Genomic DNA, 26,231 nt, shown 5'->3' with positions numbered 1-26,231 from the left:
GTTTGGTCAATAGTTTTCCTTTACCATCGATTTCTAAGTGTAGGTCAAGATATGAGGCTGACTTCACAGTGTCTGTAGTATCTTTTATCTCAAGTTCTTTTGGGTAGATGCGAAACTTAGTCATTTTACATGTAGAATTAAGATAATTTGATAAATGGCTGAAATAAAGGTATCATAGATTTGTTAAAAAAATATTTGGCAATACTCTTAAATGCTGATATGTCAATACGTGATTTGTGCAAATATATCTAATTTCCATACACTATAACGTTTTGTCACGATGACTCAACCTTGAATTGTGAAAAAGATCATAAGACAAAGATATTTATCGACATACGTGTAAAGTCTATAAAATCAGTGACCGTATGAATATTGTATATGTATACGTTGTGATTATTATTCTTTTTTATTGTCTTCTATAAAACACATAGTGCAATAATCGAAGAAAGTTTTCAGATAATTTATTCGTACAAAGTTAAAATAGATAGAAACATTTTCACTTGTGCATTGTTTCTATATGTGCTTACACCAGCTGCTTTTCGTAGCAATGGATGGTTGCAGAGCTAACCTTATCGCTTTTTCACTTTTTGTATGCTGTAAGTTTGCTTATGATTAGAACAGTTTTCATTATGTATATTTAAATGAATAAAAAAAACATGATTGTGAGATACAGTACGTGCAAGGGATAAACTGTCTATGGTTCAATAGGGATAGGGAATTGCTATTTCGTATGGGAAGAGAGAGGTTTTGAATTGGAAGTACAGGGAAAATACAAAATAGGTATTTGAATGAGAAGTATATTTAATTCATTTAAAAATGGTCGGTTTTTAATTTGCTTAGTCTAAAATAATACAATCTAAGATGATAATTAAATACGCTGATACACATGTAAGAAATATTGCTATGGAGATTCTAGTGGGAATGGTGAATTACATGTAGTATGGGGACAAAGGAAAGTGTGTGGATGGTATGTGGTATAAATGGGACATTCTTAGTACACCGAAATAGATTGTAAAGCACGTTTTATGATTATTGATACAACTGTGAATGATTATGTTAATGGCTTCTAGCCTTACTCTCATGTTCACACTTGAATATGTTTAAAATATATCAAAGATAAAATGGAGTATCAGAGAATAAAGAGATACTTTGATTTGAAATGAATAACTCGTTTAAAGTAATTACTAAACTTATTTTGCAAATCAGTTCCAATTTTTCACATCTCATATGAAAATGTTATGAGAACAGGCTTTATAGATGTAGCCCCAATGTTTACAAATTGTCATAGAGATACATGTAAGATTAGTTTCAATTGTATATTTCCATCGTGTAATGATCAAAAGCGATGTGTGATACTAGTTCACTATTCTAACTACCAATTTTTCTTTTAATTCTGTTTCAGATCTTAACCGTGTACATGCGGTAAGTCTTATGATGTAGAAATATTTTAGCCACAGTCTTATATTTGTTTGAATTAATTTGGTTCCCATCAGGGACATAATGTAACTATGACTAATCACTTGTTAAGTGGATGGGATATGGTGTTACGAGTGTCCGTCCTTTCCTTCATACTTCCTCCCATCTGTTACGCAGAGAAGGATCCATCTCTTGTCCATTACTCCTCCTACACCACTGAATGGAATTAAATGAAACTTTCTTTAACAAAAGTCTTTATTACATATTCCAATTGTGCACCACTTTTTTAGATTTCGATCCTAATACAATGTACATTTGGGGGTTTCAAATAGCAAAACATAGACTTTGTAATTATGAATATGGGGACAGGAGGGACCCATCTCTCATCCGTTACTGCTCCTACAACACTGAAGGAAATTTAATCAAACTTTTACAGTACATAATTTTTATTTAGATAACTATTACATATGTGGGCATTCTATCATATATTTCAAGTTTAAGTTTTTCGAGGTCTAACACCAGCAAACATAGACTTTATCATTCCCTAACGTGCAGTTACCCGTCTATTTTCTGTAACTCATTATATACAGCTGAATGGAATTTAATGAAGCTTTTACAGAATATTTCTTACAAATTACCATTATGCATCCTTTTTGACCAATTAGGTTTAAAGTTAAATTGTGCATGCTATCAAATAGGGATCGGTAGTATCAATATGATGAGCAATGCTCATAGTTTTAACTTTCTAGTTTATTTATGTTTTTTGTTGTTGTCTTGTCAAATTTTCTTCATTTTCTTTAATTGCAAATGACATTGAACAATGGAATGAATAGGTACACATATAACGCAATCGGTTTACCTGCAAAACAAAATACCAAATCAATAAGAAAAGTTTATCATTGCGATTAGCCTGCAACAAGACAATATATTGCAATTTCTGTTATGTTCATTTATGTGCAGAGGAGGATCGATCAAAACATTTGAAAAAAGAGGGGGAAAAGGTAATAATCTAATACTGTAATTCATTAAAGGTCATAATTTTTGCCAAATATTTGTTCATACTTAACAAAACTTTTCAACAAAAGAGATAAATGAATCACCGGACCCTTGAATTCGTCTAGGTGGTATATATAGGTACATTAAATTATACAACACATTTTCTTCCAGACTCTTACCAAGGTCACACCAAAATATCGCACATTAATTCTAGATGCACACAATACAGTAAGAAGACTGGCCGCACCCAATGGAGCCAATATGATGAAAATGGTACATTGTTGTTACAGTCATTAAAATAAGCAACCCTTCAAAAACCACAGATATGCAAGTTAGGGAGCAGAACATAATCTGTTTTGAAACAAAATTTTCGTACTTGTGGCCATCTGAAATTTTATTTCCTTGAAATCTTATCCTTGAGTGTCTGAGATACTAAGTACCGCTTCATATAAATTTCAGACTGGCTAAGACAGAGGTGATTAAAAAAAAAATATATTTTAATCACCTCTATCTTATATATCTATATATTTATATTATTTCTAGCTACAGATACAAAATATTTACGTACATGTACAAATGTAACGATAGTCCTTTTAATATTCAGATAAGCTTTTTTCGTGAGAATTATATATTTATCTCCCACATGCATAAATCATCCAAATCGGGAACTTTTGTTTGTTTGTTGGGGTTTAACGTCCGAGTAGCATTATTTCAGCTATATTCAGACGATTAACATGAAATGGATGATAAAATGAACATGAAATGATGATGAAATGAAAAAAGGGATGGGGTACAAGGATAATGGGGTCGACAAATTTTGATTGCCACTGGAAATAGGGAGAGGTGGGTGAGGTCGGGCAATTTAGCCTCCTGTGGCGGAGCCCTATGGTTCCTACTCCGGGAGAATACCACAGTAGGGTTTTTTTTAACGTGCGAGGAACGTGGCATCTTTCCCAACGAGGTGCACCACTATGGTTCGCGGTCAGGTTTTCCGTATTACAGCCTGACAACCCCAGCATGTAACACACCAGGGGTACCCCATTCCACCACCTGGGGCACACAACCCAGTTGCTCTGTGGACAGAGCGCCCTAGCCCCCGGCTAAGGTTCTGAGCACTTTTTAGTCACTTTTTATGACAAGCTTAGCGCCGCTGCAGGCCTATTCTTTTAACACCCGGACCTGCACGGGGCAAGGTATAGTAGAAACAGCTTAAATAACAAACTAAGGTAGCCCCCGGCTAAGGTTCTGAGCACGAGAACTGTAACTCATTCACAGTGCCCATTTCATTCTCAATTCTATATATGTTTTATCTCAAAAGCGTAACAACCTGAAACTGGTTATATTTTCTATAACTATTTCTAAATTAGAAATAAAAGTGAATTTGATGATATTTTTTACATGCATTAATCACCTTCTGACTGATTGTAATAAAGACTGATACCTAAGACATACCGCCTCTGCTCAATGACAGTTAATGCTTTCTTGGTATACAAAGTCGTTATTGATCTTTGTTCTATAAAGTTGTGACTCCTTATGGTTGTTAGTATATTTGTTGTATAAATAACGTATATTGGAAGATGTGAAGCTGCTTTAATTTAATTGACCTCTTTAAATGCAGAGTATCCTATTTGAGCTTTTTGATTTACTCATATGATAATGATTGGAAATAATCTGTGCAGGATAGTTTAGGCCGGATATGACCTGTATTTCGAATCATACTTTTTTAAATTCAGTACTGGGATGAAGGGTTGGAAGAAAAAGCAGCCATACATGCTGAGCGGTACACGAATGAACATGATAAGTACTACGATAGATATGCAGACGGTGAGTGAAAAAGGGTTTTATATTAAAAATAACGAGAATAGATTTGGCAAAGAGACAACAACCCAACCGGGACAAAAATGTCAGCCGTAGGCCACCCATCGGTCTTCAATGAACGACGAGGTAACCCTCACATCACAAGACAGGCTGCAGCTCGCCCCAAAACATCATTATACACAGGTACAGCGAAAGATTTGCCTACATACTCATGTAAAATAAAAACAAACTTATGGTGAAAACAAACAAGACGTAGAGGCAAGACATTTCTGACTTAGGACAGGCTAAAAAAATGCGGCGGAGTTGAAGTCTTTTGGTGTAATCACAAACCTCCCTTTAAAATCCGGCCACTGTGAAAAAATACCAAACAATTAAACACACCTAATAATAGGATCAAACCGGTTTGAGTCCCTTGTTACAATGGACTTATAGAAACGGAATATAAATTACACAAAAGTACAAACTAAGATCTACTAGAGGTCAACTGACATACCGTTACCAGACCAGTTTAAACCTATAATAGTTATGTCCCCATCGTATGTAAAATCAATACCAATTCTTATTCTTCCCAAGCGGGGTTGAGAACCACGGTACATCATAAGTCATACAATAAGGAAACAACCCATGACATGCTAAAAACTGCTTTTAAATATATTGTTTTAATATCGATGTAAAGACCCTACGAGTGAATCAATGTTATTAATAAACATGTTATCCTTAACGATTTGACAACAATATATTATAACTATCCCTTACGAATGAGCCTATTCAGCGGTTTGGTTAACTTATTGGGTGAGCGTCGATCTTTCCGTGCCTTGTGTAGAATATTACCATAAAACAAAGGATGAGATATATTCACACGTATTAATCCTTTACATGCAAGGACATTTGTATTTGAGAATGAGTTCCTTGTATCGGTTAAAATTTTGTGAATGTTTTTTACGAGCTTGTGCTATCGAAAACCTTGGTGTAGTAGTTAAACCAACAGTCATGTACATGTGAATCATAAGTCGTCAGTGATAATTAATACAAAGCACAAAAGAATATTTACAGAATGATAAATAAACTACTTTAAAGTATATGGACACGTTACTGTAAGGTCTCTATCTCTGTCAAGATACATTTCTCCACTATACGCAAGAACAATCGTATATTGGGTCTTGAGTACATGCTTATGTGTAAGGTTTTATAAGCTTATAACAGCAGTACTGCACTTCGTCCACAATTTGCTTTTAACCAATCACAAAAACTCACCCGTTTTTGAGCAGAATTACTGCATTGTGTAAATTTAACGTACTGTTACAGAGCTTCCCGGAGTTGCAACAGGACAAAATATGTGTTTTGGGTCTGGAATGTCATGGTCTGATTGTATGAACATGTGGTTTGATGAAATTGACCACTTTAAATATGGAGTAGGGCCGACAAATGGAGACGTCACATTAATAGCTCATATTGCTCAGGTATGAAATATCAATTGAGAGGAAAAACAAAGAAGTACATCATATGTTATGTTGTTGATTCTGATGGTTTGGAATTTCAAGTGTGTGTTTTCATAAGCTGTGTAATTTTACATTGGGATAAAAGGTAAATAACAATTTTATAATGACCACTACTATACGTATCACGTTCTTCAATTTAGCATCTCCCATTTCGTAACACAAAAGAAAACTCACTTCAAGCACGTAAATATTAATGCCAATTTTTTAAATATTGAGAATATGTCAGTCAGCTACATACATTTTTACTCTACATAAACTTTAAACCAAACTGTTTATTAGGTTCTTTATTGGAAAACGAGCAGGGTTGGCTGTGCACGGTCATTTTGTGGCTGTGTTGTTTACTTTGTTTGTAACTATGGATACTCGTAAGTACACATTTCTAGAGGTTTCAAGCCGCTTAGTACCGCTTTTAGAAATGTCCAGCTTTAGAAGTAATTACCATTATATGATTCATTGAGTACATTTACAACTAAACATTGTGAAATCTTCATATTGATTCACCTTTATTGGTAAAACACAAAATAAAATACTTTCTGTACTTGTACATTTACTAAGCCAACAACTTACTACACAGTTTTAGAACAACTATCAGAAAATTATTACTTTTCAATGTGTGTTACTGCTTACTTAGAATGATATATGAGGACATAGAGAAACCGTGGAATAATGGAGGAAATTGTAGTATGTGTCCGGATAACTGTGATAACGGTTTATGTGGTACGTTATTTGTTAATGCTAAGTTAATATATTCATTAATGATATGAACGTATATCGCTTATTTTCTATTGTCAAAACGAACACAGAAAACATAATTGCTAGATCTGCAAGGCGTTGTGAGTTAATTTGAATAACCTTTCAGATTCCTAAATATACCAAAACAAAAACAGGCTATGTCCTGGAAGTAACAATAAAGTGACTGTCCTTGCGGAAAAAAAAACTTTTCCTTGAACCAAACATATAAAATATATAGTTAAAGATTACGTTTCAGTAAAAATAACTTCATTTTTTTAATACCGGAGTCTTTTCTAGAGTGAAAGTAGAGAATAGAACCTGTTTAAAAAGTTCGGAAAAAGTGGAATGTACGTACATTGTGTACATGTATGCATATTATTCCGTTAGCTCCATACTCCACTTGTTGTCAAAAACCTAGTAACCTTCATTGGAAAAGATAGCTACGATTGTATCATCCTTAGCGATGCATTGCTTTCTAAAATAGGGGAAGGCAATCGATTTCTTTTTAGAATTTGCATGCTGCCTATGACATTTGTTTACTTCACAGGTAATGTGTAAAATATTCCTTCATCTGTGGAGAAAGGTAATACTTCTGGAATCTGTTCAAATTGATCAGACCCGCTTAAACTGAAAAGGATGTTGAATATGGAATTGTCTGTAAGGTAGTTAAGATAACCATGACGTTCGCTGGGGCATTTCTTTTTAATCTGAGGTTTATGTTACATGAATGGAATGGCGACTAAACGAAATAAAAATGAGCCTCCCAAGACGCCATAATTATTTGTACTAAGTTGGTAACCTTTGTAATAATTATACATTCACATGTTTCATATGTAGATTGTGGTGGTAAAATGTGTATGAACGATGGAGAATTAAATCCAGCGACATGCGAGTGTAAATGTAGAAACGCACCAAGGAGTCCTTTTTATGGAGATGCATGTGAAAAACGTAATAATGCTACTGCAATTTTGTTTAATATCCAACAGTTAAATATAGTATTTCATATTGAATTTTGTGATTTAAAAAAAATTCTGCATGTCGTCTTTTCTTTTGCTTTAGTATACATAAATGGTATTTATTATCCGACATATACTATAAAACACTCCTTTGGATAGAAAAATAGCGTATTTTAATTGCGCCAGACTGTTTTAAATAGTCAGTTTAAATGTTATTATGCATATACATATACATTGTATGTACCCTACAGTACATATGTTTCAATCATATTAATTTTTACATGTATATGTTACAGTATGTGTGTTCGTAGTTCCTGGTTGCCCAACCATGGTTGTGAATTATTTAACAATGTGTTTGGGTAGACACAATTATTAAGCTTCAGCAGCATTAGAGACGCTCACATGTATGCTATCTTTTTTCAGTGAACTGCAGAGTTCCAGATCTTTCTTGGTGTTCGCAAATGAGTCCAGCTTCTAAAGACGTGTACTGCAAAGTTTACACAAACACAAGAAATGATTGCCCACATTACTGTAATCGATGCTGAAATCGTTGTAATAAATGCGTGACATATATGGAAATGAGTTTGCTTTGTTCGAGAATTTGAGGTGTTTTGTCCCACTGTCCAGTTTTTATATAAGTTTTAAATGTTCAGCATGATGAGATCTATCTGTGGTCAATCTTTCAATCTTTTAAGCCATGTTGGAGTTATTGCCTCTTTTCGACGTTTGGTTGCCATTTTTAATGTAATTTAAAACAAAACTTCTCATCTGATACTACATGACCCATTAGAACCAAACTTAGTATGAATGTTCCTTGGAGTACCTTGCAAAGAATTGATGTGGGGATTTCTGATCTACCGAAAAACATGGCCATCGTTACTTAAAATAGAACATAGGGGACAGACAGTAGTCTTTCGCATATATCCCCAAAACTTTTTGGTTTAGCCAAAATGATGACACAAGTAAAAGTGTTCACCATGTTGAGATCTATCTGTGGTCAAATTTTCGTTGGAATCGGTTAAGCCATGTTGGAGTTAGTGTCCTTTTCGAGGTTTCTTTTGCTCTTTGTAATGTTGTTTCTTTCAAAAATCTTCTCCTCTGACACTACATGACCAATTGAAACCAAACTTTGTACGAATGTTCATTTGGGTATCGTGCATAGAACTGATGTGGGGATTTTTTTTTGACCGCCGTTACAAAAAGATACAACATAGATGTCAGACTGTAGTTTATCGCATATATCTTCAAAAACCATTAAGTTTATCTAAATACTTTCAATTGCTGAAATGATCATTTTTATAAGACCTAGAAAAAATTTTCAGGGATCAAAGTTGTCAGACGACTTCTTTTCAAGAGTTATTGCCCTTGAAAAGTAAACAAAATGACCTTTTTTAGTTTTCAGTCAATATCTTGAAAACTATGATAGAAACTTTCAATTGAAGAAATGATTCCTATAATAAATCCTACCAACGTCTTACTGAGTCAAAATTGTTGGACAACTCTTTGATAAATTTAGTGCCCTTAAGAAGGCAAAATTTAACCAGGCGAGCGATTCAGACTCTTGGGAGCCTCTTTTTCTTGTTACTATGAGATAAATGCTAATGGTGTGTATCGGTTGAGGCCACCGCCAACATCTCCTTTGGTGTTATTCTATATTAAGAAAATCAACTAGCCTTAGAATGAAATTCTCTATTTTTTGTTCAATTTACTGGTCACAACTTTCAATGCTCCATATAACACAACGCATATAAAGTTGTATCTTAGCAAGCTGAATCTTGCCTTTGCTAAGACTATTCTTAAGTTGTAAAATACATTGTTTATATCACTAATCGTAACAAAGTTTCTTTCGTCACAAGAGTAATAAAAATAGTTCTGGTCTTTTCTTATCAATGCTGATTCACTGTTCAGTTGGTTATGTATTTTCTTGCAGTTTTATTCGTAACAGCGTATGTAGACAATATATGGGTGACTTGAAACCGACTTGTGATACTAAACGTTCCATTTTACATTGGAAAGTAAATTCATGGATATACGCCTTGAAAAACGCTGCTACAAAGCATATTTTTCACCTTGATTTTATATTTATTCACGTGAGATTTTATTTCATATGTAATAAATTTTAGCGGAAAATGACTGGCCAAAAATACTTACATGCTATAGTGAAGAAATGTATTTATTCTAAACGAGACCATTTGGTGGAAAGATACTACATTTCAATCATATTTTTTTCAATCGTATCTTTCTTTCACCAAATATATCCTAACATCTCATTATACTATCATATTCGCCATAGTGAATGTGTCTGTATAAATAAAAAAAAACCGTTATAGCATGTGCCAAAAACTATTCTTAATGTTGCACGTCATTGATATAATAATACCATTTCGTGGACGGTAAAAAAAAACAGAAACGTTTTCGACACAAAATTTACAATTAAAGGATCCCATGGTTGTGTAAAATAACTGAGAACATATTGCTTACTAAACTCAATACATTAAAAAATCTATAAACAATTGTAAGACATCGTCGAAATTATCTTGATATACAATTGTTTTCATTACAATGTCAATAGTATTCCATTTCTTTTGAAAATTTCTGAATTTCTTTGGTCTTCATGGAGAAATACATTATTACACTATATATTGTCCACTTTACAGAAACGCCCTGGTAAAGCTATGTTCAAATTTCTTCAAATAAGTCAAACGGTTTCAAGAAAAATGAAAATACTGCAGAAATATTTTAATTTTAATGAGACTTTGATGTTACCTTAAGCTTTGACTTCGAATTTTCGGAAATTGAAACACAAAAAGTTCTTTTACAGACCTTATTCGAAGCGCCTTTTAAATACCTTTAAAATGATATTTAATCCAGCCATGTGGACTTTCGGTCAGATAAATATTCAAAATTGACCCATTTGTTCCCGTACTCAATTTGAAAATGTAGGTTTTAAAAATGTATTTATAGCATGAAAATAAACGAGAGTTAAATCTTCAATGTGTCATATAAATGATGACTAAAATGCCACAAATGTACAATATCATAACCTGACTAGTTGTATAGTTATGATGTTCTCATTTCATATCATCTATGATATAATATAAACGACCAGCTTTCTAGATTTATGGAATGCCGTAATTGTTTTATGGTGTAGGTATTTTAAAAATATGTTATGTCACTGTGGGTGTCTTTATGTGCGGTCATATGACAAAGTTGATGATGACGACCATAAAACATTTGTAGTGATGAATTTAATCTTGTAGCAACATAAAGATGTTACAGAACCCTAATAGTAAGACGCCTAGCGCCAGACAAAACATCTGTATAGTTACAGCACGCTCTGGCATGAGGTATGAATTTTGACATGAAAGCTCAATACGCATGTGCTAAAGGGATGTTGTTATAGATGAAAGGAGAGTTGACAACACAGAATGAAAAGTCATCACGTTTGTCATATAGTTTGGTATACAGTTTTTCTTAACTATCGATCTCTAAGATTAGACCAAGATATGGAGCTGACTTTACAGTATTCTGTATTTTAAGTTCTTTGGGTTAGGTGCGATATATATATATATATAATTCCAAAAAGACTTGGATTGTTTAACGATAATACATGTACGTCACCCATACAGCGGAAACTGAGATTAAATGATCTAGCTAAACAAAGCTTCCTCTTTGGATTAGTACAGCTATAAACTCAGACTTATAAGAGTGAAAGAATATGTCAGGAAATAGAGGAACACAATTTGTTCCCATTGGAATGTCGACCGTTTGTTGAAAAAACACGTCTATCACCCTGTCAAATATATTGTCGATAAAAAATTCCAGCTGAATATGAGAAATCTGTACCAAGAACTACATATTTGTATCTAGGTATACCGTCTTTTTGTAGTGACAATGACGCATGATGTTTTAAAGTCGGGGTTTTAACTGAGTATGTGGAAAAGATGAATAAAGAGTCTAAAATCGAAGGTTTTAATGCCATTGTATTCTAATAATAATCATGAATCGAGGGTTTCCATGAGATCTTTCTAATTTTTCAGGATCCACATTGAATAATTACCAGTATGATAGTAATAAGTGTCGTAGTAGGACAGGAGACCACCTTTGACAGCTGTCAGTATAGAAGTTACAAGTTAAAAAAGAGGTTTAGCGGTACATTTAGCAGATCTGCCATGTAGGTGTTTGTACGGATTCTTTTGGAGTTAAAGAGTCCAGTATATAGACAATAGAGATCACAATCATCATCTTAGGTAGAGAGACTAAACGAGGATAACAAAGGGTTGGAGAGTGTAGTAGCAATATATACAGGTCTAATAACAGCTAGCTATAACATTCTACGTCAACAGCTGGTAATAAACATTGTATGTAGTACGTTTTGCATACAAAAACAATGTTGTTTTGGGCTTTGTCAGCAGGTATGACAACATATTTGTAATTCATATTAGACAATGTTTTTGATACATCGGGGTCTTGTAGCATTTACACTCATTGACCTATCTTAAACTTTCATACGTTTTAATATTAAATACCCACAGCCTTTACCCACTATGGCAGAGAGTCAATGTCTTATCGTTCTCGTTTTATCCATTTTCATGCGTAGTCATCCACGGCATGCATGAGAACTTTAAAATTTCAATTCCAATTTATGGAGCATGGTAAACGGTTCTTGGGATCTTTAGAAAAGACCTTACGGAAAGATTCGTCCTCGATGATGTTTAAATCTCTCGCAATGACGAGACTAAAATGACCAAATGGAAATTTTTTTTTGCATTAATAGACAGGTGGTTTAGCCTTGAAGTCCTCAATCTTGAGGTCCTGAACAGCCTTTAATAATTGAAAATTTTGGATGCAATAGGTGAAGTATAGGACTTTAAATATTCGGTATTGATTTTCCTTTGAAATACGACGGAATTTAGTTCATGAGGTTTTTGTGTTGGAGATGTAAGCCAAATCAACTGCATCTATTGCACCTTTGTTGACGAAGAGTAGTGGAAAAAATGATCGCTTGTCTTCATCTTGACATTTAATACAAACTGATTTCAAGAGTCAGTGGAAACCAATATTCAAAATGATGGCCACAAGTCTACATAATGATGAGGTAGGTTCGGAAACAGGAGTGCCAAGACTTGTTTTGTAAAAGGAGTGTAGTGAAATGAGATGTATATAATAAAGTATGTTATATATTTCTAAAACAATAGTATTTTATGTAGATGCTCATGTATGTTTATACACTACTACGTTATTAATCGATAAACCCGTCTTGTCGTAAATGTGTAATGTTAACTACCCCCATATGTTAAAATGTATGTTAACTGTTGTACTAAAACATCAAACTGTTGTATGGCACGGGTATTTTGTTTTGCGATTTCATACACTTGTTGTGTCAATTATGTAAAATATAACATACTTCCGACGCGTCATTCGCCAAGCATTTTGAAATATCTTTTTTCACATAAGCGTTTTATATTATTTGATATGCGTTAATTAGGTGTTTACCATAGCGTAATAGGTGTTGCATGTTAGTCATGATTATTACGTTAATACCAGAACACATGATACTTGCAATGAAATTGAACAACAAAATACACTTGCCATACAAAAGCATGAAATTTAGGCTTTTAGTATACCCCAAAATGCCCTTGAACAACATATCAGGAGTATTTAACATTAAAACTAATATTTGCGACAGAACTGAGTTACCAGAATTATAGAACATATGAACACCTAACCAAGCCATTGTGAAATAATAACATAATGTACAGACGTATGAATACAATATCCATTGGCATCTACTTAATATATTGTTATTTCAACAAGATAAAACATATTTCCAACAACACTAAGAATGTTATAAGCATAACAAATATCGTATTCAACTTAACAATTAACTTTACTGAGATAACGTAGAAAGTTATGGCAGGAAGTAGTTATACATGATAATAATGACAATGAGAAATGGCCACACGTAAAGACACAGTGACATATTTAATTTCTGTACTATAAGACTGATACAGCGTTCCATATAGATTGATCTAAAGTTCTTTTATCATTGTGTATTTTAGAAGAAAAAAAAAGTTCTTTTATTATTGTGTATTTTAGAAAAAAAAAGAAATCCAAATCTTGCTTTTATGCGATGTGTTCTTGTTTTTAGCCGATGTTGTCGTACGTACTTCAGTTCAATGATTGTTCTAAAGTTCTTTTATTATTGTGTATTTTAGGGAAACATTTATTGTTAATACGCTTCTTATCTCATAAAATAAAAGAAACAGATATAGTAGAACGCGACAAATGCACCGGCGAAAAATCAAAATACGAAATAGTACATTGTGTATACTTTCAAAGGTCTTCAACAAATGTCAACACACATTTTAGTAAGTTCCAAATGGCCCCGACAACAAAAGCAAAAAAGTTCACAGTAACAGAATAATGGCAACTTTTCAAGTTAGGGTAACAATAAAATTAGAGAACACTAATCCATTTCATAATCGAGTCAAGTCGAAAATAAATCTGGCAAAATAGATACATGTATTTAAATACTGGAGAAAGTGGTACGGCAATGGTCCTGACTTTGTACAGGAATTCCATTCTATCTAGGTTTTACAGCGCGCTAAACCTCCCCCTTCCATTGCATCGTGAATATACCAGTGGTGATTAAAAACATTTGCATGCTATTGTCATAATCGGTAAATGAGCGGTCACATCTGCATAAAAATAAAAAAAAACAATTATTAATCTCTATTTTACAAAAACCTGAGTATTTTTCAACCAAGGACTGATATCTAAAAAAAAAGAGTATGGTAAGTGACCTTTTAAGACCAATTTCCTCAAACCCCTGATTCAGAAGTCTGTTACGCAGTTATTTACGGCGCTCATAATAGTTAGCGTAGCGAATAAATTGTGTAATGTGCAGGAGATAAAGAGATATTGCTGCACAGGTAAGGGAAATTTACGATATTAAAAGCATCTCTTTTCATCATAAATCTTAGTGCTGAGTTGACCATTGTTGTCAAATTCGAGATGTAGGTCCAAAATAATGCAGAAAAAGCCCGTCTCTGTAGTCTCTTTTATCTCGAGCTCGGGTGGATATATTGACCGTATAATAATAATGGTAATAATGGTACATAGGTGGATCTACAAATGTATTACCAAACCTTTTAACTTCTATACTTACAACTATCAAAGAGGGTCTTCCATCCTACCAAAACACTTGTTTCTCCCGTAGGAATATTAATGTTGATCTTGAAAAATCCGAAGGAACTTCTGGAAATCCACATCTGAATATAATAGCATTAAAACATACGATTTTTCAATTCTTTATACTTCTATTCCCCATATTTAGTTAAAATCCCGACTCAAAAACATTTTACGTCGTTGTCACTCAAACAAAAGACAGTACACGAAGATACAAATATGTAGTTCTTGGTAGAGATTCCCCATACCTTGTAAAAAATAATTCCAAATCATCTTTTAAATAAACCGAAATGCTGGATTTTGTTATCGACAACATATTTGTCCAGTGTGGTGAACGCGTTTTTCAACAACCGTTCGGCATTTCAATGGGAACAACTTGTGTTCCTCTACTTGCTGACATATTCTTTCACCTTTATAAGACTGACGTTATAGCTGATCTGATCAGAGAGAAAGAACATCGTTAATGCTAGATCCTTTAATATCAGTTTCTGCTATATAGATGACGTATTATCGTTAAACAATCCTAGTTTCGGGGATTTGCTACATTGCATCTATCCAAAAGAACTTGAGATAAAGGATACTACAGGCACTGTTAAGTCAGCCTCATATCTTGACGCACACTTAGAGATCGATGATAAAGGGAAACTATTGACTAAACTATACGACAAAAGTGATGACTTTTCATTCAGAAGTGTCAACTTTCCTTTTATCTGTGGCAAAATCCCTTCAGCACCTGCGTATGGAGTTATCATATCTTCTTATAGATATATTTTCGCAACTAATGTGTTATGCCAGGGATTGTCGTAAATACGCATACTTTTTGCATCGCGCTAGACTTCTTACAATTAGGCTTCTGGAACAGGATTATGTTGCTACAAGATTGAAGTCATCACTACAGAAATTTTATGGTCGTCATCATGAACACGTGGATCCGCATAGTGTAACCATTTGCACTATGAAAACTGATTTGTTCAACGTCATAGTTTTCCTTTTCTATTTCGTCTACCTTGGAAAAGACTTTTTATGAGAAACTCGCCGGGTGCTCCAAGTTTTAGTGGAGTCTGAGTTGCTCATTTGCTTTTGTCACTCTGTATGTATTCTTTTTCTTCTTGTCGTTCGCCATTGAACTTGAATTCCAGTCTCCTAAACAAATCTTGCCGTCTTCTGTAGGTCTTCCACAGGTCCATACTGTTTCTATGTATTTGGTGTTGCTTTATCCCATATTTTCTCTCTCTGTGCCTGGGGTAATTTGCACGTCTGTTCTGTATTCTGCTCTGCTTCTCCACAGGGACACATAGGTGATGGTATGACCTTCAAAACTCTGAGTCTGTTGTGTCCTGTCCTGAGCCTGAAGATTGTAGTTTGCTAAGAACTTTTTAGTTGATGGTAGCTATCTTGCTGCTGAGGGGAATGGTGCAGAGACTTGATGATGGTCTTCATTTCTGTGTATCAGACAGGATTTTCACCTTGTTGTTGTTGAGCGCCTTCTTTTGCTAGCTTATCTGCTTTTTCATTTCCGATGATTCCACAATGAGATGGTATCCACTGTATGGCAGTTTTAAGTCTCTTGTTGGAATAAATAGCTCTTTCAAGTTGTTGTAGTTTGTTGTTGGTCAGTGCTTGTATTACGGAGAGGGCATCTGTTAGGAATACTACTTGCATATTTTCTGCGTTTTCCTTGATGTCATTTGCCGCATGTATGAGTGCTTCTTCTTCAGCCTTGTAGTTGGAGCAATGTAGTCCTGTTGATATTGTCATTTACTGTTGTTTTCCATTTTGGTATTCTATATAGATACCGGCCCCTCCTTTTGTTGTCGCATTTGTGGCTGAATCGTCTGTGTAAACTCTTGCCCACAATTATGATGGGTACTCTTCTTCCAGTATGCTTATTGTTACGGTCTTTCTGACGATTTTTGATTGTTCATCTTTGGCACTGGGTAACGGAACTGTTGTCTGAATGGTTACATTGTCCTCCTTCTCTGCACATAGATTGTCAATCATTTTTAAATTTATAGGTTTGAAATGCTTAGGTAGATGTTCTTGGTGGTTTGGTAAGCATTGATATTTGGTGGCATGTATCATAGCTTTACATGTTCTTCTCTTCCTAATGGTGTTATGTTTGTAATTTCCTCCATACTAGAGATAGGTGTTGATTTCATGGCTCCTGTGATGATGGAGAGTGCCTAATTCTGGACTTTATCTAGAGTCTGATGGTGAGACTTAGCTGCTGTCATCAAAACACTAGAGCCATATTCTAGATGTGGGCGTAAGTTTTCTTCGTAGACAGATTTCAAAATTTTCTCAATAGTACCCCATTTTGTACCAGTTTCTCATGATGTTTAGTTTTAGTCTGGCTTTGGCTTTTGCTGTAATTGTATGCTGTTTCCATGTAAGTCTTTTATCGACGGTTACACCAAGATATGTTTGCTGGTCTTCCATTGTGATATGGATGTCATCCATGGTCAGTTTGACAGATTGGATTTTAGGTGAGAGGGTTAATGTTGTTTTCTCTCTATTGATGGTAACACACCACTCCTTGGCCTATTTGACTATCATATCTAATGCTGTTTGCATCCTGTACCTTGCAGTAGTTGCATACTCTTCAGAGCACCAGAGGACAAAATCATCTGCGTAGAGTGCTGATTGTACACCATTTGGTAGCTCTGGAGCTAGGTCATTCATATAGAGTATGAACAGAGTTGGTTGCAATACTCCTCCCTGTGGTACACCCTGTTTTAGAAGTATTTTTCGGCCATGTTTCCCATCTACGAGTATTCTAGCACTCTTGCCCTTCTATTGTACATATATGAATGGTCCATTTCTACATTCTTCCACTTACTCGATATCTAAGAATTTTCACAGGTAGACCATCTTTCCAGACTTTGTCAAATGCTCTCTGAAGATCTAAGAAGACAGCTAGCGTTACTTTCTGTGATTGAAATGCATCCTCGGCTACTTGAAATAGATGTGTTGTCTGATCCTCTATGCTCTTGTACTGTTTAAAACCAGCTTGTTCATGACCAAGAATGCTCCCCGATTCCAAGTATATCTGTAGGCACTTGTTGATTATACGCTCCATTAATTCGCACAACTGCTTGTTAGGCTAATTGGGCGATAGCTTGAGGCTTTCGACTTGTTCTTTCCCCTCTTCAGTATTGGCATCATTATAGCTTCTTTCCAACATTGAGCGACTTAACCCTGTCTCCAGCTCAGGTTGAGAATCTCTAGCAAAGTTGTTAATGCTAAGGTGCCGAGGTGTTGAAACATATTATTGGTGATATTATCTGGACCTGGTGCCTTTTTCATTTTCATTTTTCTGATGGCTACCTTCATCTCAAATATGGTGATATCTCTCTGCATAATTTCATGTGTTGGCACCTTTGATCTGTCCCTCAATTCAGTTCTTACTTCTTTTTTCCATGACAGTGGTATATCAGTGTTGCTTTCTTTCTCATAGCCTTTAGCAAATTCATTCGCTGCCGCTTTTCCTACGGTTGTTTCTCCTTCAACCTCAACATTCAATCTTTGTTTTTAGATGGTTGGCCTTGCACTTTTGGAGTTTGATGTTATTTTCCTGACTGGGATTTAGTTTTGCATCCTCCTTTGCCCTTGTGAGTGCCTCGTGTGTTGCCTGTTTCTCACTGGACCAGTATGGCTTATGGTCCTTTCTTACATCTCTTGGTATACTTTCCTTTGTTTCCTTTAATACAACAGTATTGAATGCTTTCATCACATTCTTAATATTCTTTCCCTCTATCGCTATGTCCCTTGTAAGTTCATCTGGTCTAGCGTGAAACATACTCCAATTTGCCTTCTTGTAATTCCATCTTGGTAGCTGAGCAAACTCAGATGTTGTTGATTCTGCAATGGATATCATGACAGGTCGATGATCATTGCCTCCTAGCTGGTGTATATCATCAGTACAGAAAGCTAGATCTGGTGTGATGGTTAAATGCAATCGACGAGAATAAAAAGTAGATGCGACAGCGGCGTTGTTGACAACGATAAGGTGGTTTTCATACTGCACCTGCCTGATGGGTCCTCAAATCGTTTGTTCATGGTTTCAAGTGTCATTTTGGCTATTTGTGCGTGGTGTTGTGGTCTGTTCGAGTGCGCTGTATCGCCCAACACCTCGTCTTCAACACTCTAGGTTTTCTGTCGGGGTTACCTCACCCTTAGCTTCTGAACAAAAGTTCTGATCCTGGAAGTACAGGAAGGAAATTACAGATTCCTAGTTCTGGATTTTCCTCGAGGTTGTTTCCTGAAGCCTTTCCCTGTCGAAGGGTGTAGTCGCAAGGCAGCGGAGGTTTTAGATCAGAGTTTTCCTTCTCCTAGATGGGTTACCCTCCAAGATTTACGAGCCCCATCTACCCGAAGCTATCTGGTTTTAAGGCGCCAGTGACTCGCCTTCGCCTCTTCTTTAGGCTAGAACTGTAACTTTCAGCCCTATATTAATCCTACGAGGAGGAATGTCCCGGCCAGCGAAAGCTATATTTTTATATAGCTGGCCGAGTGGTCTAGGGCGCTGGACTTAGTGGAGGCGGTGTTGCTATAGATGTCACAGCGGTACAAGTTCGTGTTCACGCGAAGGGAACAACTAAACACTTGCTTCGCAAATTTGAAAGACGTATCAATATAGACGATTATGCGAGTGTCTTTCTTATTTTGCCCCGTGCAGGTCCGGGTGTTAAAAGAATAGGCCTGCAGCAGCGCTAAGCTTGTCGTAAAAGGCGACTAAATAGTGCTCAGAACCGTAGCCGGGGGCTAGGGCGCTCTGCCCACAGCGCAACTGGGTTGTGCTCCAGGTGGTGGAATGGGGTACCCCTGGTGTGTTACATGCTGGGGTTGTCAGGCTATAATACGGAAAACCTGACCGCAAACCATAGTGGTGCACCGTGTTGGGAAAGATGCCACGTTCCTTGCACGTTAAAGAAACCTACTGTGGTATTCTCCCGGAGTAGGAACCATAGGGCTCCGCCACAGGAGGCTAAATTGCCCGACCCTACCCACCTCTCCCTATTGCCAGTTGCAATCAAAATTTGTCGACCCCATTGTCCTTGTGTCCCATCCATTTTTCATTTCATCATCATTTCATGTTCATTTTATCATCCATTTCATGTTCATCGTCTGAATATAGCTGAAATATTGCTGCTCGGACCGGACGTTAAACCCCAGCAAACAAACAAACATTTTTTTTATTTTAATGATAATTGATATATCTGATAGGTCATTTGGAATATACTATTGTGACATTGATTTATGATGATGCACAAAAATAAACACCGCCTTAATACTGCAGAGGTGTAATCAAGGAAACCAAGAACCTAGCGGAAATCAAAAGAATGTAAAACCATTAATTATATTACTGAGTTTCTGATACTCTCGGAGTCTTTTCACTGTATGCCCCAAACTAAATCGTTTAGCTGAATAAAGTAGTTATTATCTTTTAATTATGTCACTATATATGTAAAATCTTAAGAAATATAATTTTAACGAGCAAAAAACGTTTCTCCATTTGTATGGATTTTGCTAATCTTATGTAGTTGTTGCCACATGGGCATTTAATGATAGATGTATCAATGTTAACGCCGATATGCATATATCTACATATTGCTTAGGAATGGTCATCAATGAAAATGGCTCATACATGTTTTATATTAGCTTGACAGAAGTGTTTTGACACTAAACCATTAGAAGATGTATACCTTAAAACGTTTCCTTGATGGTAAGATGTGAATGAGTAATAAAAAGAACCAAGATTCTATTGGAAATCAAAAGAAAATAGAATTCACATATTCAACGGGTCATAGTTTACCTTTCCTCGTTTGTCTACCCTGGACTTGAAATTTTATGAGCAACTCGGCGGGTGTTTCTAGAAAAGCAGAGGACGCTTATCCTACCAGTTCACCTGGTCCATGTTCCCAAATTTAGTGGAGTCTGAGTTGCTCATCTGCTTTTGTTACTTTGTATGTATGATTCCCTTGATTAATTTTTCACAGATGTACATTTTAGGTGAATGGCGTAGATAAAAAAACTTACAACGACGATGTGTGATTTTTAAACAAACAAAAATACAAATAAAATAAAATAAAATAAAATACAGAAATAAATAAATAAATAAATAAACCAGGGTCATTTCGAAATAATTTATTTTTAGTGTATTGTAATACCGTTGACTTATCGAAGGTTGGTCGGTTTATTTAATCTATTGTTTTCCTACCTTTTTATAATAATTAATGTTTATCTTTTTACAAAGTACCAAAGTACTCGAGACTTTCTTACCGAGTTTACAATTGACAAGGCAAGTAACTACCAAAAAACAAAAAAAAACAATACAAAAAAAATACAAAAAACCAAATAAAAACCAAGAACAACAACAAACAACAAATCGAAGTGGATAGATAATGTTTATTCAAATAAAGGTTATATTTATATTTTCCTCTGAAAACCTGCAAGACATAGGTACCGTTAAGACATATACTACACCATGTATATGATTCCTCCTCCATAAAACATTAAAACCGAAATATTGATACGGTGATGTGCGTCTTTATTATTCAATCAGCATTCTCTGAAAGTTTGATAAGATTCTAATCATTGATTAAGGAGGAATTGTACAATGTGTGCCCCGAGGGTTAATGGTTTCATCAAACTTAACGCAAAGCTTGGGTCTAGATACTTTATTAAAGTACATAAATACGACAAATCAACAAATAACAATAACAACACGTATCACATCTACATTTGAGAGTAAAAATGTACAAATGAAGACTAAATTAAACAAACCAATTCGATCTGAATCAAAAGATGACTTACATTTACAATAAAAAAGATGAAAATGGCAAATCAATAAACAGAATATTTCTACTTGGTTTACAAAAATACTAAGTGTTTCGAAAATTGTAATATACTACAATATCTAATTATTCAAAAATGACAAAAACGTATACCTACCCATTTATAACAAACACTGATATTGATTATCAGCTTAAACCTGTAATTTTAACTTTCATCTGAAATGTAAAACTACATTTGTAAATACAACATACTAATTAGGGTGATTAATAGGATTAATAAATGACCTTACATAAAAGGAAATCACAAATCAAACATCCCACTCAGAAATCAAACACACCGATTTGCCAGTAACTATATATATCGGTTTTCCGTACGAAATATACACATTGCTGAATACATACTATATTCATTTACAATAATGAATACCAGTTACATGCTAGGACAATCTTTACACTCAAGTATATTTATAAATAAATATTAGCAGACATTATTCTATCGCTCAAAACCATACAAAACGACCTAACAGATATAGCAACTTAACTATACATGCCTTACATATACTGGACATTTCTTTTATAATAAAAATCTTTCAATTTATCTATAATTCTAAATAATTGCGGAGACGATAAAAATGCCAGCTATTAGAGTATAGAGCAAACGAAAAATAGAAACAGGTATATCGAACAAGAAACTATACACAAATAAACAGAATACCCAAAATGTTAAAGGTTTTGACGGAAACGTTCATATAAGGAGACTTTATAATTTGATATGAGAAACATCTAAATCAACTATATGAATTAAATCAAAATCTGATAAAAGAAATGTACAGTTAACTTCTTGTTAATTCCATTAGAGGCACTGGTAGGAGGAGTTAATGAGTAATCAAGGGAACCAAGGTTATAGCGGTAATCAAAAGAATGCAATCCAGGGACAAATACCAGACATGGAAAACAGACACACACAACAAAGAACACAAAGTAACTAAAATCATACATGCAAAGTAACAAAAGCAAATGAGCAACTCGGACTCCACTAAAAACTGGGAGCATGGACCAGGTTCACCGGTAGGGTAAGCGTCCTCTGCTTTTCTAGAAACACTCGCCGAGTTGCTCATAAAAAGTCAAGATTTTTCTCAAGATTTGAAACTGGAGCTTCAAGATGGGAAGTATGTCGGCGATTATTTATTATCATAATAACTAGAGATATTGAAGATATGGTTGAAAAAGTGACGGTTAGAATGGCTAAAGTATTTTATGAATATACTAAATATTGATAAAGTAACAAAATAAAATATAAAGTTTGCAAGTAATAAATACTTATACTTAATTAGTACTTTAATTTTGACGGTCTATGATGGCTAAAAGATAACAGAACGGGTACGTCACCGCGTATTGCTAACGGAAGCAGAAAGGAGCTTGAACATAAGGACGAACACATCCTTCACTATACATACATTGTAGTATATATTCCTTTAAGGCAAGCGACGATTAATAATCAAGAGGATAAAAATAACACTCCTCCAAACATTGTTCTCTTTAAGAAAGTGGGAAGAAGTATTAATTGGACTGAATTTTGATACTGGTCATCTGATGCAGAGAACTATCAAATTAAATCTATTTCAGTTTGTTTTATTTTGCAATTGATTCGATAATTATAAACTATTAGAAATGATTTTTTTTATATAATTTACTATATAGTATATGTAACACATCAGTTGTTCCAATGACATGCAGTGTAGGGTAGATATTTTATGAACATTGGAAAGGAAGACGACATAACAACGCTAATTTTTAAATCCAGTTAATTTTGAAGTGGGTAGATACTACACAAGATAACGATTACATTTTTGAACAATATTTTGTCTGCTGTAAAACAGCTTTCAAAAACAAATTGAGCTTGTCAGTAGAAGATCATTCTCTTATCTTGCAAAAATTCATTTTTTTTGTCGTTAGATTAGCTATGGTAATAAACAAACCTTGTAATCCACACAATGTAGTGAACACATATTCCATCCATTCTGATTCAAAAAAGGCGGCTAATACTCCGGTGATCCACAAGCATCCCGAAATGCTTAAGACTCTAAAAAAGATCTTAGCTTCAGAGAAAGAGGACGATCGCTGCAGGTTTTCTGTAGCCACGGTGACCATACGGATTTTGACGATAATCTGTACGATGCTCATAGTATCAATAGCTATCAATCCAAGTATTGGCCCAGTAAAGAATATAAGGTTTCCAGGAAATCTGGTCGGGAAACAGACATCATTGGTTCCATACCCAGGTGAATAATGAAGTGGTCCAATTTGATCAACAACTATCGCTGGTATGACAAATACAAACGGTATAGTAAGTCCCAGGAGTGTCATTTTACGTCTTCTTCTGGTTTTAGTTTCTTTGTTATTAAAACGCCTAGCTTTCAGTTGCATTAGATTTTTTACTATGTGTAGAACAGCTAGACTTGTGAAAGAAAACACTGTCAACCAAAGGTAGTGTGAACTCACGCTAATAGCATAACATATCCATTCATTTAGATTGGTTGGTAAATGTCCTGCCATCAGAAGTAAAGTTGACAAAACCATCGAAATGCTGAGGTTCTCAAGATTTGAAACTGGAACTTCAAGATGGGAAGTATGTCGGCGATTATTTATAATCATAATAACTAGAGATATTGAAGATATGCTTGAAAAAGTGACGGTAAGAATGGCTAAAGTGTTAGGTTTTAGTTGCAATAATTTCGATTTGCAGTTAAAGGAAACAATTTTGAGTGTTTCCGTACCCTTTCTGTACACAAGGACTTCAATATCATTACACAATTCTAAAAAGGTGACGTTTGAAATCGTAATGCCATAATATGAATAAAACTGTTCTTTGGTTTTTTTCGTTGGTTTATAAATCAATTCGCCAGTCATGTTCCATGTATCCTGGTTGTTCTCTTGATTAATAATTTCAAACCTTCGGTCACTACTCTTCTCTTTAATAGTAATTCTTTGTTTGTTGATAAGTTGTTTAATGCTGGTTATTTCATGGTGAAAAACCGTCTTTGTTATTTTACATTTTGTTTTGATGTTCATTGTCGTAGATTTTTTATCAACTCTCATTTGATACGTTAAGCTCATTTCCGAAAACCCCTGCACGGATTTTACTAAAAATGTAAGAAGGGCAGCTTGCATCATTTCAGTTTTTGTTGCGTTTTTAGGCAACCTGATGTTGTAGTCTAAATCAATCTGTGCGTTGATTAATTTTGGTAGATGTTCACAGTCTTTTTCAATCTATAAAAGATATATATATATATATTACCATACATCGTGTACAAAGTTACAGCCCTAGATTAATCCTACGAGGAGGTATGTCCCGGCCAGCGAAAGCTATATTTTAATATAACCTAGCTGGCCGAGTGGTCTAGGGCGCTGGACTTTGTGCAGGCGGTGTTGCCATAGATGTCACAGCAGTACGAGTTCGAGTCCCGCGGAGGGAACGACCAAAAATTTGCATCGCAAATTTGACAGTTCTAACATCGTTGGGAATTTTTCAGACCTTTCTATACGTTTACATATCTTCCCTGTATCAATTTGATCCGATGGAGCAGGGTAGTGAATAGAGTCGTCACATTCTGAGACGTTTATATATATATATATATTCATACATGTAATTTTTAACGATAAGAATTAATTCTACGACTTCTAACTGAAATAAAATACAATCGAGGTAAAATTAAGAACGGATTCAGATTTTAATTTGCAGATGCTAAGTACATTGTACAAATTACGACTTTGTTCTGTAAGTCTACTTTGAGAGTATTGTTTATAATATGTTTGAATTTAAATCCTAAATTATGATGGTGCGATATCGATATTTTTATAATCTGTAAACAAGGTTTCAATATTTTTGACCGGCAGGTTGAATTCTTATTTTTTGATATTGCAATTTTTAATAGCAGCGTTTTGTCATACTTACTACGACATATCGAATTGTATGAATCGACACTGTAATATTAATTAATTAAACTGTGTCAAATATTTGGGATGAATTTTTTTGTCTCCTTAACATACACAATTAACCTATTCTCGTTATATTACATACTAAAACAATAGATACGTTTTTACTATTAAATAAGATTATTTACTATTTATCATTAGAAAATAACAGTTTTCGCATTTACGACGCCATATATCATTTCCGCAAATAAGGTACACAAATGTGTCCTAGTAGAGTTTTAACACTTTCCAAGAATTATTTTTTAAAATTATTTTACTAAATTCATTTGAGAAACAAATGAATAAATATCGCACTTAATTTTAATTAGAATCCCCCCCCCAAAACAAATATATTCTTTCCAACTTCACTGAACTTTTAAACATGCTTGTGTTAATTTGAACTCTGTACACCTGCATGGGGTGAAGGTACGATTTTATATTATCCCTACTAGCAAATTGGTTATCGTAGTACACCAAACACACACTAACAGTGCTCAGTTTCAAAACAGTACGAAAACGTCAAAATACAGAACATTCTGATGATTTTTATGCCTCGGTTTATCACGTTCTTTATAAAGTCTGGAGAAAAAACAGTTGTTCAATACTTAAATGAGTTAAACTTCGCATTGAGTGGTGTGTGGGGCCATTTCATCGGACAATAAAAAAATATGGCACGGTATATATGGAATAAACATCAAATAGGGGAAAAATAATATTGTTGAATTATTTCTTTAACTATTAATGTAAAATAATGTTTTAATAAATATGAATGATCAATTAATTTCTTAAAAGGTGCATAACGTGTGGGGCAATTCTGGATGGAAAAGGAGAACCAGGAGCATAGGGGAAAA

The 26,231-nt window shown here is 34.7% G+C and overlaps 2 protein-coding genes across 2 annotated transcripts; one reads left to right on the top strand and one right to left on the bottom strand.

Moving 5' to 3' along the window:
* Positions 1-547: 547 nt before the first annotated feature.
* Positions 548-7,996, top strand: LOC148609503 (cysteine-rich venom protein VAR8-like). The gene is made up of 9 exons (XM_088543119.1): positions 548-596; positions 1,403-1,422; positions 2,584-2,685; positions 4,146-4,236; positions 5,536-5,690; positions 6,009-6,094; positions 6,361-6,446; positions 7,299-7,409; positions 7,841-7,996. The coding sequence occupies exons 1-9, from the start codon at positions 548-550 to the stop codon at positions 7,960-7,962; spliced, it is 822 nt and encodes a 273-aa protein (XP_088399245.1). The 3' UTR covers positions 7,963-7,996.
* An 8,061-nt stretch (positions 7,997-16,057) lies between these two features.
* On the bottom strand, positions 16,058-16,366 carry LOC148609502 (ribonuclease H1-like). Its single transcript, XM_088543118.1, has one exon. The coding sequence runs from the start codon at positions 16,364-16,366 to the stop codon at positions 16,058-16,060; it is 309 nt and encodes a 102-aa protein (XP_088399244.1).
* Between the last annotated feature and the right edge of the window lie 9,865 nt (positions 16,367-26,231).

This window comes from Perna viridis, chromosome 8 (assembly GCF_037379345.1).
Source record: "Perna viridis isolate PV_CMFRI_1.1 ecotype Kerala chromosome 8, ASM3737934v1, whole genome shotgun sequence".
Lineage (NCBI taxonomy): Eukaryota > Metazoa > Mollusca > Bivalvia > Mytilida > Mytilidae > Perna > Perna viridis.
This window is presented reverse-complemented; position numbering and strand designations above follow the sequence as displayed.

Excerpts from the sequence above, each read along its gene's own strand:
- LOC148609503 (XM_088543119.1), top strand. The coding sequence starts at position 548 with ATGGATGGTTGCAGAGCTAACCTTATCGCTTTTTCACTTTTTGTATGC. Across the intron at positions 2,686-4,145 it reads GAGCCAATATGATGAAAATG|TACTGGGATGAAGGGTTGGA; the intron begins GTACATTGTTGT and ends TTTTAAATTCAG. Across the intron at positions 7,410-7,840 it reads TGGAGATGCATGTGAAAAAC|TGAACTGCAGAGTTCCAGAT; the intron begins GTAATAATGCTA and ends ATCTTTTTTCAG.
- LOC148609502 (XM_088543118.1), bottom strand. The coding sequence starts at position 16,366 with ATGACAATATCAACAGGACTACATTGCTCCAACTACAAGGCTGAAGAA.